This window comes from Pseudochaenichthys georgianus, chromosome 13 (genome assembly GCF_902827115.2).
Source record: "Pseudochaenichthys georgianus chromosome 13, fPseGeo1.2, whole genome shotgun sequence".
Classification (NCBI taxonomy): Eukaryota; Metazoa; Chordata; class Actinopteri; order Perciformes; family Channichthyidae; genus Pseudochaenichthys; species Pseudochaenichthys georgianus.
Window position 1 is genome coordinate 17,257,451 of NC_047515.1, and position 18,759 is coordinate 17,276,209.

Consider the following 18,759-nt stretch of genomic DNA (forward strand, 5'->3'; position numbering starts at 1 on the left):
AGCCGTTATCAGACTTCATATTACATGTACACTGTAACTCCTCAGTGCCACCCCAGATGGCAACTCAAGCAGCATGACAACAGTAAACATGTGATTAACATGACAGAGAAACAAGGGGCTCAACCTATTATTACTAAGTTCTCCAGACACTGAAACAGTTCAAATTAATACACAATTGGTTTTAACTATAAATAAATCAAGAGAAATACACACATGTGGTTAAATTAAGGAGAGAAACATCAGGTTACCTGGACACATGTTGGGTTTCTAATCTTCCTGAGGCTGAAGAGGAGCGGACCTTCTTCCCCAGTGGCATCCTTGTTAGATGTTGTATTTTAAAGGGTTGATGTGATGTAAAACGCAGACTTTAGTGCAGCACATTGCCTCAGTCAGAATTTAAACACACAGATCTCACATTCGTCTACCTGACACTCACTCTAACATTACACCTGAGCTGAGCGGGTGGCCCCATGGTAGCTAAGAAACCAAGGGTGACAACTGAGACACTAAAGACAAGAAGCTGCACTTGTTGACGGCCTTGTTAAAGCCATGTAACAATGTATTGCACTATTTACATTGAATTTAAATACTATTAAAGTAATACTAGTTAATTTTCGTTGAACTACCAAGGGGATAAAGAAATTAAACAAACATTATTGAATTTCTTTGAGAATGAAATGGAAAACAGTGTATCACAAAGCAAAACAGTACGATAAAAAGTGGTACTGCTTGTGCTATTCTAAGCAGATTGAGCCATTAAATCAATGTAACATGTTTTTAATCAGATGTGTTATCAAGCTGCAAACAGACTGCAAAATGTACGAGATAGCAGAATACGGGGGCAATGAAACACGAAGGCAGCCAAGTATTTTTTCACTAGGCAGGAGTGTTTAATTATCACAGCACACAGGTTCCACAACAATAATGACATAGCAATTAAATGAGCGTTAATTAAATTATGTTGTACTGGTTATTACAGTTATGACCCCTTTCATTAGAAAAAGAAACAGCAAAATACAAAGACAGATAAACAAACCTCTACCATAAGCAACAAGGTTTATATATATATATATATATTGTATATATATAGAGAGAGCTTGATATCCACTCTCTTGAGCAGCGATTAGACACAATAGCTGGGAGTTTATTAACTTTCTCCTTTCTGTTTGGGTCTTTACTTCAAGCTGTTCTTAGCTTCCTTTCCTGCAAAGCCAAAACACACAGCATATGAATTACCTGTCATTGTTAAAATCAGTAAGCAGCCTGTTCAAATGCTCAAACATTTGAAGTTGAAACTTACCCTGCTCAGGTAACATTTTGTGCAACTGCTGCAGCTCCTCGGGCAGCAAAGCCTTTATCATATCTGTGACATTAGTGATTCTCTTTCCACAAAACCGTTTGTCAAGTCTGGTCTTCTCTGCTGAGCGTGCCTTTGCACAACAGTAGGAACTGAAACACACAGAGGGCAATAATAGATACAAAGCTTGAGGCTTGTTGAATTGTAAGCACTCTTATACACACCTATACCACGACAGGATATGTTGGGATTTGTGCTGCTGCTGTAGTGATAGAAGTTGCCCAGCAGTTCAGGTTTTTGCTTTGGCTCACGGTAATTTCCCCTCATCTCTGTATCAGTAGAAAGCTGCATTTCATGTCTGCTGTGAAGAGGTGCAAGTCTTCTTTCTGAAATATTAACATGATCATGTACTGTCAAATAGGTTCCACAACGAATGTAAAATAAGCTGTAAAGAGGGAATTTTATGGTTGTTTGATTTTGACAGGCCTGAGTGCTTGAATGTCAGTAGTTGAGCAGTTCTGACGTCTTCATGTACACAATAATGAACCAACAGACTTGACATACCTTGAGGCATACCCATGTAGTCACATTTGTAGATGGAGCTGTACTGCGCTGTCAAGGCCTTACTGATCACCCCCTCAGATGGGGGATATTTCCAAGGAAAGCTGACATACTCAGAGCTTTGTGCAGCATCCTTAGGCATCCTCCACATCATGAAAGACTTCAGGAAAATATTTAGCTTTAAAAGTTACGATACACTGGGAGAGGTCAAGCATGGCATGGAACTATAAATGTAAAATTGAGGCTAACACAGCCTAAATACCAACCTGACTGGGATGTGGGTTGTTTCTCCTCTGCCCCGAGGCTGTTCCTGTGCGAATACTCTCAGGCTTACAGGCCGGCTTACAGCAAAACTCCTTGCTGTACACAGTTGATCCAAAAGGTCCAGACTGTGAATATGAGTCTGTAATTGAAGTTGACGCTGGGCACCTACACATGCATCAACATAGGCATACAATTAAACACACACTAAAACAATCCTACATTTTGTGTATGCCCATTCAGAACTTAACCAGAAGACCATAATACATAAATATAACTTACAGCACAATCTCTGCAGCTAAGTTTGGTCGGTAGACAAATTGTCTTTTATTAGAAGTTTCATATGGATCCCACCATTGTTTGCCCTCTACAAAAAAAGAAGAAATACATTATTATTAGATTGCAACGTTGAATTCTAATTTGTTCTTAAAATGAGCATTGCGCACAAAAAGCTAAAAACAAAAACAACATTTAAATCAATTGAGCAAATAACAAATAATGCAAAAGATTGAAATACTACACTGTCACCCATAAACAGTTTTGTAAACCCATGTACTATGACCCTATGACTATGACAGTTATCTTTTTTCCCAATAGAGAACAATGTTCAGAGAAACTTGCGTACAAAATGTCAAATACATCTACAAAAGAGAGGGGGGCAAAATAAATATTTTGGAAAGTAGGGATGACATAAGACTATTCCAGTGGAAATAATGTCTTTTTTGAACCCATAATATGAATTACAATTACCCCTAGGCAAGGGAGCATGAAAAATACACTTCTATGTATCATCATTATAATGCTTTGACCCAAAGAATAACGTAAGGATTGATCAAAATAAATTGTGATCCGCAACAGTCCAAAATAATACCTTGAATTATTCCAGGAGTAGGAGGAGGAGTATACACCAAATAAAGCTATATCACAGTAAAATAAGATTTAATAGACAATGTATAAGAAATTCCCTTCTAAATCAAATGTAACATGTTTTTGCAAATCTAAATGATAACCTCAAGTAAATTCAATCTTTACATATCATTGGTTTTACATTACCTTGTGTTGTCATTGGTGACCGTTGTTTTGGTGTCCTCTGCTGTAGTTGTTTTCAGTGTATGAACACCTTTCCATTTCCAGATGATAGTTCACATCATGGATAGCTTGCTGAAAAGCATAACTGACAACTGTGGATTTTGTGTGTCTTTTCAGGTAACATTTTGTATGTGTGCAGAGGCAGAAAGGATCCCAGCAGGGTGTTGAGGTGCTGTGGTAATGGAGACCTACAACATTTGAATGACCACACTGAGCTGCTCAGCAGGGGAGATGTTGCATTACATAACATTACATAAGAGAATTAAGCTTTTGTCAAGAGCAAAAGATAATGGGGATCCTTAATAAACATAAACATACAAATTCAACATGCCAGCTTTGCCCTGTTTATGTCTGTTTCTGACACTGGTGGAAAGTAACCATACATTTAACAAAGTAATTTAATTGCATGCTATTATCTACAACCCTCATTTACTGTTAATGACAGCTATATAATTTCCACATATAATTACTGTGCATAAGGTGAAAAAGGATTGAATATAAAGTAGTCTACTTCATGCTCTCCTCCCACGTCCTTTAAGAAAACGTATTTTAGCAATGTATCATAAAAAATATCTTCAAAGATATTTGAGTACATATGGATACACGATACTATTCAGAGAAGGAAATCACTCGGATCCTTTATGTCTTATTTTTCAGAATCCTTCCCAACAGCTATTCATTAATCTTAGTATTACAATCTAATTTTACCCTGGTTTGATTAATAAATCCTCAAAATAAAAACATTCTCCATCTTAACAATACAGTAAAATCCAGCTAAATCCAGTACTATAATAATACATATTTAGTGTTGTATAAGCCTTTTTGATAATTTGGAGGTAGGTAGAAACATTAATCAACATTTACTTTGTTCTTATTATTAAAATGACAATGGCATTTGAAATGCATTTTGCAAATGGGAATGTATCATGCACATGCAAGTGACAATGCAAGCCTTAATGCAGATTGAAATAAAAGCTCAATCGGTTGCATTGCATTGTAGCCTGGTATGACTGTAGCCTACTATAGTAGGCTGAAGATGGGCTCATATTACATCTCTCAAACTGGCTCTTGTTTCCCGCTCCAACATGACTCAACTTGTTATAATATTTGCTTTCTCTAGAATAAAGGCGTGGCTGTTTCAAGTTTAGCGCCACAGCTCTGCCGTGTTTTGGACAACCAACTGCACAACAAGCAGGGCTGAAGCAACGCGGGTCCAATAAGATACTCCAAGGAGCTGACGGCAGCCAATGTCCAACAGACGGAGCCCGACACACAGGACAAACAGAGGCATCCTCCCCACAGCCGGTGCGTTTCTTTCTATTGTCTGGGACGTATCGACGTAGAGCTGGCTTCCCACAGAGCTACGGGGGTAAGCATAATACATTTTAAAGTATCAAATAGGGGATATTGTTTACCTGTCATGAATAGAACCGTGCAGGTTTGCACAGTTTATATCTGCTTTGCTCAATTGCATTTGCATGACTTGGAGAGGATGCTAAAATGATATCAAGCTCCTGCTGAGGATAAATAATGTCCAGCTAACTTGGCTGCGCAGTTACCTAACTCTGAAATAAGCTTTGACCAAAATTGATAACTAAATAAAGGTGATACGCACGTAAAAGGATAGCCCTGAATGAAAGTCAACTACTACTATCTGGTTATCGTAACATCCGCTAGGGTGTAGTGAGCTAACCCGTATAGCTACTCTTTTAGACTGGTAATGGTGGCTGACCGTGTTGCTATCACAAAAGCTAACGCTAGCGTAGGTTAACACGGCTGGTGCTGAAGCAGCCCGAGCGATGCAGGCGGAGCATCCTTCTCCGCGAACATCTCTACTTTTGTTAAGACTTTAAACCCAATTCTTTGCAATATGATGCCGATACATTCAGGTAAAAAAGGCATTATAAGAGCCGGGGGGCACGTGATGGCATAGCAATTGTTCGCAATCAAATCAGCCATTTTAATAATCTTCTCCTGAAATGAGCTCTTTGTCATGCCCGCTAGCTAGCATTAGCTAAATGCTAATGCTGAAGGCAAGGGGACACAAAGCAATTGCAAGGGACGGCGACTAACAATGAAAGGCTGTGGAAGCTAATGCTAATATTTGCATCTACATGTTATATTAATAAAAGGCTAATTACGTCTCCAGGTAATATAGTTACCACACATGTAATTTAAGTAACGTTGTACTTTATCACCGTTAATGCATGTTGGAAATACATACCAGGACACTAATGTGTTGTATTAGAGCATCATGTTGTCCTTACATACAATGGGTTACTTATTAGTCATCCCAGAGACCCTCCTCCCACCACCCGGTTTAAACAATAGGTGGAACTGACAAAGCAATAGGCCTCCTTTTAATGTGGGTGATATTTAGATATTGTCACTGCTGGCGCATGAGTAGACTTGGATATATTTATTTTAAAAACATATACTTATATTTCTTTTTTCTATTTAGCAATCCAAGATGGTGAAGGTTTTGGGAAAGCCGAAAGGCAAAATGTCCTCATATGCCTACTTTGTACAAACATGCCGAGAGGAGCATAAGAAGAAACATCCTGAAGCCTCTGTCAACTTCTCTGAGTTCTCAAAGAAATGCTCTGAGCGATGGAAGGTAAAATCATGACTTATTATCTGAATTTTATTTTTATAATCCAAAATGTGTTTTCATCAGTGATTGCCTTATATGATATTTAACACTGTTTTTTCTTCCCATAGACAATGTCACAGAAAGAGAAGGGCAAGTTTGAAGATTTAGCCAAACTAGACAAGGTGCGTTATGAGAGGGACATGCAGAATTACGATCCCCCAGCCGGCCAGAGGAAGAAGCGATTCAAGGACCCCAATGCCCCCAAGAGACCACCGTAAGGGACCATAATAAAATTGCTACACTTTTGACAGTGCTGAGTGGACTGTGATATTTTAACTTATTTGATACATTTCCCCCCTCAGGTCTGCATTCTTCCTGTTCTGCGGTGACTTTCGCGCAAAGATAAAAAGTGAGCACCCTGGACTTACTATTGGGGACACTGCAAAGAAGTTGGGAGAGATGTGGAACACCTCCTCTGCAGAGAACAAACAGCCATACGAGAGGAAGGGAGCCAAGTTGAAGGAGAAGTATGACAAGGTAAATAGACAAAGCTCAACTTGTTTTTTCTTGAATCTGATTATCATATTTAGATCCTCTGTAACACTCTTGATTGCCTCCAAAGGATGTCCTTGCATACCGCACAAAGGGCACAGTTGAGGCCGCAGCACCTCCTGCAGCAGCAGCAGCAGCAGACGACGACGACGACGATGATGATGATGACGAAGAGGAAGATGATGATGATGACGATGATGAGTAGACGGCATGGGGATGGGACCTGAATTTTTGTTTATGCCATATAACCCTACTATATTAAATTCACCATCTTGAAACATAAGTCAGATTGAACAAGAACATGTGTATATTTAATGTTTCTAAGATGTACAGTGTTATTCTCCTTTTTTTGTAAAGTTAACGCTACATATCTGTTCTTTGGGATTTTTTCTAGTGCTAGTACTATCTCCTGCTATATGTAACAGTAAGGGAGGACTTAAAATCAGTATAAAGGTAAATAGTCTTTAGGTGTTACAACTCAAAAATAAGATTCCGAGTTGGTAATGTATTCTTTATTTTGAAAAATATTTTTTTATGTGACGTCCCAATGTCTTTTTATTGTTCTTTGAATACCACTATAATATCAAAAGCAGCTGTTGACATTGAAGAATGTCTTCAATAAAGGTCGTTTCTTTTTTTAAGTTTGTCTTTTCTTCTTATTTTGTCAACAAGGCTACCAGAAAGTTATCAAAGACACAATGTGTAAAACGTAGTCCATTCATATATTATGTAAGGGATAATGTGCAGCGAGGCCATAATGACCAAGTCGATGCACCTTATCCCGCTTATTACAAGGCCACATTCTCAACAAAGTAACGACATTACTCCCAATATTAATTGAAATGCTTTTATCGATTTAGAAAATGTTTTTATTGATTTAAAAAATAGTATTATTGATTTAAAAAATGTTTTTTATTGATTTAGAATGGCATGCATCCGCTAAGAAAAATAGTCCGTTGTTACAGTTTGAACTATGTAGCAACGGCAGGAACTGCTTTGATAGCGTTTTTGCGGACCTTTTTGATTACAGATTTGAAAACATCGTTGCTTGCTTTAAAAGTAGCACAATTCATTATGTCAAACCTTCGGAAGTATCTCGATATCCCTGCCCTAATACCAAAGTAACTGGCAACTGAATATGTTTGATGTTTATGTCTGGACCGTTGCGTAAAAAGGACCGCAGCTCCGTGTTGAGGATGCCCAGTTACTTCTCCGCTGTTTTCTTGTCCCTCTTGTCTTTTTCCTTTCTTCGCTGGGGACTCATCAGCCACTAACCATTCATCCACATTACTGTGCTCTCTAAATATATTAAAAATGAATATTAAAATCCTCCATGTTGCTCTCAGACGGTAGACAACGGAAAACTAAAGACAAGCAAACAGTTTGAAAAGCAAACTGCATGCAGTCTGCTTTTCGACCAAACTATACAGTTAAATCGACCGGACTTTCTGCTGATGTGAACGTCCTTAACCAGTGTTGCCAACTCCATAGTAAGGAAAGTAACTATTGGCTGTCCAAAAAGTCGCCAGAAGTCGCTAAATGACGTCTTCGCCTAATTTGCATATCATGTAATGGTGGCTGTAGGAGAGAGCATGGTAGAGGGGAGTACAAAAAACGTTCCCAACCCTTCAAGGATCAAAACTTGAAACCACCGGAGTTAAATCCAGACGACAGTAGATCAGAAATGTCTCTATTCTGCAAGGTAAAATTACTTTTTTGCTTCCCCGTCTTAAGCAGAACCAGGGCTGGGCGATTTGGCCTAAAAATAAAATCTCGATTTTTTTTTTTTCCTAACTAATGGACAATTTTCGATTTAAACCTCGATTTTTTTTCTGTTTTTTTCTAAACAAACCAGACCATGGCAACATTTCAATACATATTTTCTTTATTAACACAATACAAATAAATGAGATTACAAGTAGTCTAGGCCTATGTGAACAAATCAGTTGTTCAAGAATAAAAAAAATAAAATAAAAACAGCACCAAGGCACTTGGCTGTCATTAATGTGATTTTTTTTAAATCAAACTGAAAAAAAAATCTCTTGTAGGCCATCCCTGAAAAAACTTGTAAAATGAAATACAACAAATAATAAATAATGATAATGAAATAAATAATAAAAAAATACCCTCAAACAAAATAACATCCCTTTAACTGTCTAGGAAGTTGTCTTTCTACAGACCTTACACAGAACAGTTGTTTGTTCTATGTATGACCGCTTGTACCCGAACCACTTCCATACAACTGAAGTAGCACCTTTTTTAGGAATGAGTTCTTCATCTGTGTTCGTGGACATTTTTATGGTACGTCTGTCGGTGAAGCGGTGAATGTGATTGTGTGAGACTACCCGATCTGCAGCTCTGCACATGCGCACAGTGTTATAAATTAAAATCAATGTTTTTGATGGCATAAAGTACCTTAAACATACCGTCAGTTTAAATGCTGTTTTATACTGAAAAACCAGAAGTTTTCGTGCGCAGTTCTTAAGCTTTTATTCTGAAAATCCTTCATCTCCGGTTAGCATTTAGCATGTGGCTAATATACCATTTACTATAGAGGTGAATTTAGTAGCGATATGACACGGAGTGTTGCACACCGAAACCTACTGATTTCAACACTACAACTATAGAGGTCGAGATATTATTATTGCTGAATATGAAATGAAGGTACAGTTTATGTGAATACGTTTGTTTACAGACGTGGGTAGCATGAGACAACATCCGGAACTACCAGAAATGAAACCAGCCGTGAAGTTTTTCCTGTATTGAGTATTGATTACAGCGTTCAAAACCATATTAAATGAAAAGTCATGAAAGAGATAAGGAGGAGAAAAGGTGTGTTTAGTTATATATGTAATGTACAATGTCTGAGTCCTCTGTTATGCTCAACAACGAACACAGCATAACAACAGCAGAGCTGCAGATCGGGTAGTCACAGGCAATGTGGCTGAGTTTTGTGCGCGTTCTGGAAAGTGAGAGAGTAAGCTACTACGGAGTCCCTTAAAGCAAAACAAATCTGCGGAGTCTAGAAATGTTTTAAAATCGCGATTTTTCGGTTCAGCCATTTCACAAACCGTAGGAAAGTAAAAATGCAAATTAATCGTGAAAACCGAAAAAATCGCCCAGCCCTAAGCAGAACATAACTCAGAATTTATTATAGTGTGAAAGTGAGTGAAGAAACATTTACGTTTTACATTTAAATCCCGCTCAAAACCAGGACGGCTTGGCAATTGGCGCATGCGCAATTCATTTGCAGCCTCGACGCGGGGGAGTGTGGTTGTCTCCTCTCTGCTCTGACTGCAGCAGCAGCTCTGCTGTGGCCAGGCAACTGTCAGTCTGAGCGCCTGTGAGTACTATGGGAGGGAGGCGGGGCTCACGGCAGCACCCGCGGCTCGTTAACTGCAGAACAATACGTGAGTCTCCAAACCAGGGCCGTATTCATGGAGTCAACATTGGGGGGGACCAAAAATTCAATACAAATTTGAATACTAATTTCCTGCCATTCTAAAGGAAAATACATAAAAAATCACTAACACATTGGATACTTTAAAACCTGTTAAACCCCATGCCCCTGCCTGTGGGGCCAAAACACAACAATAGTCATGAAACTGTGTCTCAGGCATGGGTGTAGGAAGCATCCTCAATGTGGGTGGGACAATTTGACGGGGGGTGTGGGCGGGCGGGGGACCTAACCTCCTCTAGGGGGGTCCGGGGGCATGCTCCCCGGGAAGATTTGTTTTTAAATGTTGAAGTTAAAAGCATCAATCTGCTGCACGTTGAGAGCAACATTAGGGACTAAATCTATGGATACATCTCAACAACACCCATGTGAAACAGAACTGAACAGATTTACTTTTTCGTTATGCATATTTTACAAATCACTCCCTTTTTAAACTGTAGTATGAGTTGGAATGATTTTATACCTGTTATTCTGTTATTCTCTTATTTTGTATAACTATAATGATCATATAAAGGTGTGCCTTGGAAATACTTGTTCTGCATCAATCTTGATACAGGGTACTTATATGTTATAGTTTGGATTCCTAAAGCTTTTAGTCTACTATCCCATCATTCAAGGGTGGTTTTCACAATAAGTAATGGTTTATTTTGTGCACGGACACAATCATTTACATTGTTTTACTATGTTCAATCTGAATTTACTTTAAAAACATCTATATTGATTCTGACTTTTTCTACATCCAACTCACAGGTTCATCATTGCTTTGAGAAAAAAGATTATTAATTTACCCCATTTAGAATTGAAGATATAGTCATTTTCGAGCCTGAGACCTGAAAAACAGGTCAAAATGTTTTACCATAATGTCTAATTGTGCATTGTATTACATCGCCCTATTTTATCTAGTTTAGCTTTTCTTGTTTTGTTGTTTGTAATGGCAGAGATTAGGGATGAATAAAGTACCACTATAACCATAATCACATTAAAGCATTTCAATCCATAGAAAGGTCTGTGCCACGCAATTTCAGTAGAAACAGGAACACTTAATTGCCCTTTTGTTTCACAGCCATGACTCGCACTAGCTGCTTGCCGCTCATTCAAAATCAAAAAGACCCCCAACTTCCTCCCAGACACCTGCCCAAAAAGCCCAACCCTCAAGTAAAGGACCCAAAAGCCTTTTTGCGCTTATCGTTGGCACTGATAAAAGACTGGCATATTCCTTCAAGGTCCAGTCTGTCCAGTTTCTTCTGGTGCACATGACATATGGCCACATTATTCAGCCTCGTTCGACTCATCGATGATCTAAGCCATGTCTTAAGCCTCCTCAGGGCACTAAAACTCCACTCAGCCTCTGCAAAAGAGGCAGGGACGACCAACAGAAGCCTTACTAAAGCTTCCACCTGACCGAAGAGACCTCTCACCTCTGGCACCATTTCCCGAATAATGCTAGCAACATCTGAGCTTGTTTTATAGGTGTAATTAGCCCCAAACATGGCCAGCTGCACCTGCAGTAGTCTTGAATTCAATTCAGGATACTCTTCTACCACCTTGTCCATGTCTCCGTGTAGCAGCACATTTTCAAGCTGCTGCAGCTTGTGGAATCCAGCTTGTTCAAATCTCTCTATGAATTGAGTATTCACTGTGTCCAAGGCATTGTAGAATTGGACTCTGTACAAGGACTGGGCATCGGGATGGATATGGGCTGAAGCCTGACCGGTGTAACGCTTTGTAGGTTTGCGGACATGAGGGATCTGAATTGGTTGTAGGTCCAACTTTGTTGCCACAGCAGTTGCTTTTGAGAACAATACATCAAAATGCTCCTCCGTTCGTTTGACCTGCATGCTTGTTTTGACATGCCTGCAACGGTCTGTTTCCTAAGCTGCAGGGAGGTGTTCAGGCACTCCAAATCCCCCATCAGGTCTTACATTACATTGCATTTAGCTGACGCTTTTATCCAAAGCGACTTACAATAAGTACATTCGACCAGGAAGACACAACCTTGAAGAAAACAGAATCATAAAGTACATCAGGTTTCATAGAGTATTTCAAGTGCTACTCAACTGGCTATAGATAAGCCAGTCCTTTATTAAGTGCTCTGTTAGCAGTTCTTAGTTAGTAATTCTATTGCTCGAAGTGGAGTCGAAAGAGATGAGTTTTCAGTCTGCGCCGGAAGGTGTGTAAGCTTTCTGCCGTCCTGATGTCAATGGGGAGCTCATTCCACCATTTTGGAGCCTTGAGCCATTAAAAGGCCGAGCACAGTGTTCCCTTTAAGAAATGTTCCATGAAGACCATTGGCCTTGGCTGAAGTTTCAGGTGAGCTGCATGATGCCATTTCTTCAAGGGCCATTAGCACTGACTCATACTGCTTGAGAACTGAGCGGGTGGCAGGGGTACGTACAGTCCACCTGGTGGGACAGAGAGGCTTCAATGAGGTGAAAGTTGAACCATGCTCTGATTTTGCGATATTCTGAAAAATCAACTTGAACTTGCCAGATTGATTAAAGAAGCCCCCCAATTCATGGACCAGACCCATTGCATCTCTTACTAGTGGCTGCCTGTGGAGCACAGGCAGCCTGCGTAATTAATTTCACGCAGTGGGGACCACAGTGACAATACACAGCCAGCGGTTGTTTTTTCCTTAAAATGGCTTGTACTCCCTGCAATCGTCCAGCCACCATCATAAGTTTGTCCTCGGAGTTGAGACAGAAGAAGCTGTAGGCGCGTCATCACATCACATGCCATCTTGGCTATATTTTGCCCTGTTGTTGATGACACTTGGTAGATTCCCAGGAATTCTTCCTTTGGTTGTAGATCTGCATCTACAGAGCGCACACATATTGACTCCTGCTCAACTCCTGATATATCTTGGGTGCCATCAATGATAATTGCGAACTGGACCACTGGCATTGATGTTATTTCCAACACAATTTCTTTGATGATTGTATTGGCCATCACCTTCAACAGTTCGTTCTGCAATTCCGGACTGGTGAAATCGAGGGGACCTTTTAGCCAGGAGGTCAGCTCTGCATCGCCCGTTGCCTTGTACTTTAGAAGCTGGCTTAAATTCCCACTCTCCTTCTGATCGCCTCGAAAAGCCAGACCTTGCCGCGCCAAGTACCTCACACCCTCAACAATCTTCTTCAGATTTCTTCTTGCTTGTTGCTGCCGTCTTTCAAGCTCACGTGAAAGTTGCACATTAACAGGCTCTGGCTCCTGAATCCTAGTCATCACAGCTAATTTGTGACACTGCTGTGTTTATGCACACTACCTTTCTCCAGTGCCTTCTTCCAATTGTTAAAACCAGTCTTGACAAACGCTGAATCTTCATTTCATTTCAAACCTTTATTTAACCAGATTGGTCCCATTGAGATCATAGATCTCTTTTTCAAGGGAGACCTGCAATCTGCTTTTGACGCAAGCTTAGACTTTTGTGCTGCAAAGTATTTAGCACAATAGAAACAGAGGGCCCCTTTTACAGAGGGGCTGTAATGGAGCCATGGATGATCTTCAAACCACTTCTCCTGAAAGTAGAGTATTCTATTTGATAGGGTTTGACTGGGTATGACTTTCACATTTGGATGATTTGGGCAAAGTCCAAGCTCCTCCCCTTCCTGTCCTGTACCTTCATTTTCGCCTGCCTGGCTGCTCTCTCTCTCATTGTCAAACTCACTCTCCCTACTTGATGGTATTATCTGAAATACATATGAGGATGATCTCATCTTAAATTAACATTAACATTAGACTGCTATGTTGTCATTATTCTGTCTTAACCATCAATATAGCTCCTTTCTGACTTACCTCCATGTCACCAGCGCACACTCTCCCTGTCTGGTCGACATGCTCACATTCTCTCTCTCCCTCTCTCTCTTTACTCTGAACACACCAGAGTGAACATGGAAGAAATATTATCAGTAAACAAGCTATCTGACTGGTAACAATACTCACTTTATCACTGCTCTTAACTTACTTTTTTTCTTTTCTGAGGCTGCCCAAAAAACTGTCTAATGTCACTGCCACCCTTCCTCTTGCTTACAGCTTGACCTCGGCAATCTGCAGTTGCTGATGTGATGAATACGGGTCAGCAGCGCTGGATATAAAAATTAAATATGTTTATTAGCAATTCTGAGCGTTCTAAACCTAGCACAAGCTATGATGCACACTGCAAACCTCCTGCGTGTGAGTATCTTTTAAATGCTTCTGACGATAATTGTAGAGTATTTATTATTTAATTAATTCTGGCACCTTTGGTATTCCATAGGTGTCACACATCACAGTTTTAAATCTTTCCACACCCTACAAATTACAAAATAAAATAGAAATAGTCCACATGAATAAATATCTATTGGATTACATCCAAAACGACACCGTCATTTTCCACATAGCTTACACTAGCCCGCCAAACCCTGGCTAACAACTGAAATCAGCTAGCCCACAGCTAGTTAGCTACTATTCCTGAAAAGTTCGGTTTTAACATCAGAACTACAAGTTAATTACACAAAGAAGCTAAACCGGAGGGTTCATTAACATTACTATTACGAAATACAATAATATAGATTACTTTAGGGCTAACTAGAAAATATACCAGAACTGATGGAGGGCAAATTAAAACATGACTGACCTGCTTGGAGCATCAAGCTAACTGAAGGTGGACTCAGACGTGCAACAGCTAAATACACCCCCGGGTACAAAATAAGGAACCAATTTACATATGAAAAGAAATATAATTTTGGTGAAGTTCACAATAACAGAAAATATAGATTTTCAAGTATACAAATAACCAAAATAAAGAACTCATAGAATAGCAATTTTATTTTAATTACAAAATCAAAACGTTTTTTTTTTGTTGCTATTTATTGGGGGGGACATTTTGAGTGTATCTGAATATTGGGGGGGATGTCCCCCCCCCCAATGTATATGGTGAATTCGGCCCTGCTCCAAACACCAGAAAAGTCCCTAATAACACCATTATAAATCGTTAGATTAGTCGTTAGTCGCATTTGACACAAATAAGTAGCCGGAGGGTTTGGAAAGCCGCCAAATTTAACGAGAACATCGCCAAGTTGGCAACACTGTCCTTAACAACAGTCAATAAATCCTTGACAGCGGTCTGTACTATTACAACGTGTCACGTGTTCTGAATTGACCCATCAGAATCGAGTATTCAACTAAGCCAGGGGTTGGCACCCGCGGCCCTTTAAGCCCTCTGCTCTGGCTCCCTTGAGTTTAGACAAAAATAAGAAGGAAATAAAATAAAAGTATTTGTAGGACTATTTATATTTTGTTGCATGGTTGAAAATGTTTCGTATCTTGTATTTTGAGGTGATACTGTGACATTTAAATAAAAAACAAAACGGTTTTAATTAGGTCAACTAAAATATGCGTCACATCCTGCTACGGTCCCGCGCGAGCGCCTTTTCTTGGAGGCGAATAACCCCCGGCTCGATGAGCGAACTATGGATAAATCAAAGAAAAGTACCGGAGGAACACAGGATTTAATTCTGCGTGGACAGAGTTACCTGCTTTCACAGCAAACGATGCCGGTTTACCGGTATGTTTGATATGTAGAGAGAAGTTGTCAATGGTGGTGCAGCCTTTACGTATCGAGGAACAACAAGGGAGAGGAAGCCAGCTGACGATCTTCAGTCATAATTCAATGGGGTATGTAATTTATTTCAGAAAACACTTTTTGTTATATTCCATGGAATGCTCTTAACGTCCCGATAGCAATGAATATATTAAATGCTTTGACAATAAATACATACAAAAATTAATCTGTGGAAGCCGTAGCGCTGTAAAAAGCACGACCAATCATCTCCCTCGGCCCGGCTAAAATACCTGGATGGCCTAACTGCCTGTCAGCCTTCCATCTGGGCACAAACTTATCTCGTGCCCTCATTGGTCATTGGTTCGTGTGTGTTGGAGGAGGGACTCTGTAAGAAAGTCTGAAGGAAGAGGCATATTTTTTCCGGTTGTGTATTTTCAAATTCTAGCGCACTCGAGCTGGTTTCTCCATTCTTACCTACCCTACCTTTAACTCTTTTTAGGGTGCAGCTATATGTTTTATTTATTTCAAAGTGGGCCCATTTTAATAATATTTTTTTCCCCTTCAAATGTGCAGAGGACTCCCCAAGTGCTGTGTTTAATTTATTTGTAAAGTAGGCCTGTGTATTATTTTTAATTCTCCTTATTAGAATTCTTTGTTTCTTATTAGAGGTAACAGTTTTATATCATGTAATAAATAGCCTAATAAATGCAAAAAAACTGTAGTTTTTGTCTGATATAACAATCAAAAACTATGAAATATGTTTTTCGGCTCCAGACAATTTTTTTTTTTGGAAAAGAGCAAAATGGCTCTTTTGGTCAAAAAGGTTGCAGACCCCTGAACTAAGCCATGTAATAAAATATATTAAATAATACATAAGTCTCACACTGTCCAATCATACACGTCACTCTACACTCGTCGATCAGAGCGCATTTTCACGAGCGGAGCACATTTTTCTCATCCGCCTCACGGAGCGTGGAAAGTGAGGGGCAGGGCTGCCTCTCTTCCGTCGGCGTGGATAGGAGGTTTACCTGTGCACCTGTGCTGTTGTGGGGAGGTTTTTCCCGGGAAGTCGCGGAGAGACGGAGCGGCTGCACGTTGTTGTTTGGGCCCCCTTTTTCCACCTGCCCAGTTGTGCTGTGGCAGGGACCTGCTTCCACTTGTCGTGTGCTGTTGTCCTGGCGAGATTTTACCCCGGGGGGCGTAACGGAGAGACCGGAGCGGCTTCGTGTTCGGGCTGCGGCCTGCTTTACACCTGCTGTAGCGGAGGCCTGCATCCACCTGCTCCACCTGTCGTGCTCTACGGTGCCGAGGACGTTTTACCACGGGGATATCGCTGAGAGACCGGAGCGCCTCTACGCCTCGAGCTGGTCCTGCTTCGCCTATCCCGCTATAGGCCTACTGAGGAGGTTCTGCACCGGGGATATCGCGAGGAGAACGGAGCGCCTCCACATTTCGGGCCTGCTTGCACGCCTATCCGGATGCTCTGCTGGTCTGGGAAAATGGCCCATATCGGGATTCTGCTGTGCCTGTTAACTGTTTTGGACTATGAGACTTCGGAGCGTGTGTCGAGTAATCCCCGAAGCTTCTTGTGAAGCACGTACCGAGGCTTGTATCGTTTTGGGCCAGTGACGTCACCGATGACAAACGAAGCCTCGCTGCCTGTCGATACCACGTGACTGCTTCAGGAAGCGATTCAGATCGGTTGAACCGTTGAACCACAACGCTCATAATACCCATGGATGTATAATAAGAACCATATTACCCCTCCTGTACCCGGGCCCGGTGACACGATGGAATCAAGAGAGCTCAGACCCTCACTCATATAGAGGTCGGAACATGTCATAAGTATGCTATAAATAGATACAAGCATAAATGAATGTAGGAATAAAAATATCAATAAATACAGGAACACATATGTTGCAGTGTTTTCAGGGAGCTTTAGTGTCTGTGCTGTGGCTCAGCTGGAAAGCAGTTGACTCACGAGCGCAGGGTTCCTGGTTCAATGACTGAACAATACGTATTTTTTGTTGTTTATAAAAGCTACAGCTAAATGAGATAATGTAGTTAATAAATGTATTCTTTGATATGGTTTAGCCTTTCTCAGGCTACAACATGGTTAAGTTTACGAATATTATTAAGGAATATAAATCCCTCTTTGCAATGTTTACCAGCCTCCTTAGGATTTTCAATCACAATCATTAAACTGTAATAAATACAATATTGTTAACATGAAAATATGTTTTTATGTTCGTTGTTTAGAGTTATTCTAAGGCTTTACTCATTGGGAACTCGGTATGAGATAGAGCACACTGTTGAGATGTCCAATCTGCCTGTTTTACACACTTTGACCAACAGGGGGGCTTGTGTTCAAATGAAGCCCATGATGAAGCCTCATGAGATGAACCCTTTTGCGAACCAATTGGCTGGAAAGCTTCAAAGCTTCATAAGGCTTCATCTCGCCATCACTAATGAGAAGATCTCTAGTCATTCTGAGAAGACTACTGGATTCAGGTCTGTTCTGCCACCCGCAGTGGGCATCCCCTGCAAAGGTTCGGATGTGTTGCTCAAACAATTACCGGTTGCCTTGTCACAGTCAATCTGCTCGACTAAATATGTTTGTCTTTTTTATTTTCCTGCGATGATGGTTCTTCAGGACTGCTTCTTAAGCTCTAATCACACTCTCGCAGACTTTTCCGGTGTTTCTAAATTAGATGACAATGTATGTGTGTCATTTAAGAGGAAAAGATGCCTGTTTTTGTTGTTGTTATTACTGTCAGGAAATGTACAACCTAACCCTGGTGCGCCCAGTAGTAATAGTCAGATCGCTACTCCTGCTGATTTTAAAGCTAGGTCTGGGTTGGGTTTCATTCACTTGAATGTGCGCAGTCTGTTAGGTAAACTAGATTTTGTCCATATCTGGGAAAAATCGACTGACGCTGACGTCATTGTCTTATCTGAAACATGGCTAAACAAATCTATTTTGGCCTCTGACATTGCCTTAAATGGTTTTAATGTGTATCGTACCGACCGGCCTAATAAAGGTGGTGGCGTTGCAATTTATGTTAGGAATAAGTTCAGTGTAACCACATTAATTTCCAAATCGATCAGGAAGCAATTTGAATTTTTAGCCTTAAATATAGAAGTGGCAAAGGGTCAACAGGTTATGGTGGTGGGCTGCTACAGACCCCCCTCAGCTGTCAAAGACTCCTTGTCTTCACAAGCAAATCTTTTATCACAACTAGACTACAAGGAAATAGTGCTACTTGGAGATTTTAACTGGGACTGGTTAACTGCAGTGTCAGAGGATTTTAAAAACCTTTGTATCTCTTTAAAGGAGACCTATCATGCTATATTTAAATGATATAGTGTATGACCATACCTATATAAGGTATATTTATACATTTTAT

At 40.3% G+C, this 18,759-nt stretch overlaps 2 protein-coding genes across 3 annotated transcripts; one reads left to right on the forward strand and one right to left on the reverse strand.

Moving 5' to 3' along the window:
- Positions 1 to 1,117: 1,117 nt before the first annotated feature.
- tex26 (testis expressed 26) lies at positions 1,118 to 5,655 on the reverse strand. Its single transcript, XM_034097212.1, has 8 exons — positions 5,433 to 5,655; positions 3,173 to 3,280; positions 2,402 to 2,486; positions 2,125 to 2,287; positions 1,862 to 2,018; positions 1,522 to 1,683; positions 1,301 to 1,449; positions 1,118 to 1,203 (listed from the first exon to the last, which is right to left on the reverse strand). The coding sequence occupies exons 2-7, from the start codon at positions 3,183 to 3,185 to the stop codon at positions 1,358 to 1,360; spliced, it is 672 nt and encodes a 223-aa protein (XP_033953103.1). The 5' UTR covers positions 3,186 to 3,280; positions 5,433 to 5,655; the 3' UTR covers positions 1,118 to 1,203; positions 1,301 to 1,357.
- Positions 4,361 to 6,994, forward strand: hmgb1b (high mobility group box 1b). Of its 2 annotated transcripts, none has more exons than XM_034097213.2 (5): positions 4,361 to 4,577; positions 5,670 to 5,825; positions 5,930 to 6,075; positions 6,164 to 6,338; positions 6,424 to 6,994. In XM_034097213.2, exons 2-5 carry the CDS (start codon positions 5,679 to 5,681, stop codon positions 6,556 to 6,558), a joined length of 603 nt encoding a protein of 200 aa, XP_033953104.1. In that variant the 5' UTR covers positions 4,361 to 4,577; positions 5,670 to 5,678; the 3' UTR covers positions 6,559 to 6,994. The 2 variants fall into 2 exon arrangements, with proteins under 2 accessions (XP_033953104.1, XP_033953105.1); XM_034097214.2 differs by lacking the exon at positions 4,361 to 4,577 and adding an exon at positions 4,957 to 5,097.
- The last annotated feature ends 11,765 nt before the right edge of the window (positions 6,995 to 18,759 follow it).

What these genes read in the sequence shown, in the direction of transcription:
- hmgb1b (XM_034097213.2), top strand. Translation starts at nt 5,679, where the DNA reads ATGGTGAAGGTTTTGGGAAAGCCGAAAGGCAAAATGTCCTCATATGCC. An exon ending in AATGCTCTGAGCGATGGAAG is followed by an intron (nt 5,826 to 5,929) that starts GTAAAATCATGA and finishes TTCTTCCCATAG; the next exon opens with ACAATGTCACAGAAAGAGAA. An exon ending in AATGCCCCCAAGAGACCACC is followed by an intron (nt 6,076 to 6,163) that starts GTAAGGGACCAT and finishes TTCCCCCCTCAG; the next exon opens with GTCTGCATTCTTCCTGTTCT.
- tex26 (XM_034097212.1), bottom strand. An exon ending in TTAGCTGCAGAGATTGTGCT is followed by an intron (nt 2,288 to 2,401) that starts GTAAGTTATATT and finishes ATGCATGTGTAG; the next exon opens with GTGCCCAGCGTCAACTTCAA. An exon ending in CATATCCTGTCGTGGTATAG is followed by an intron (nt 1,450 to 1,521) that starts GTGTGTATAAGA and finishes TGTGTGTTTCAG; the next exon opens with TTCCTACTGTTGTGCAAAGG.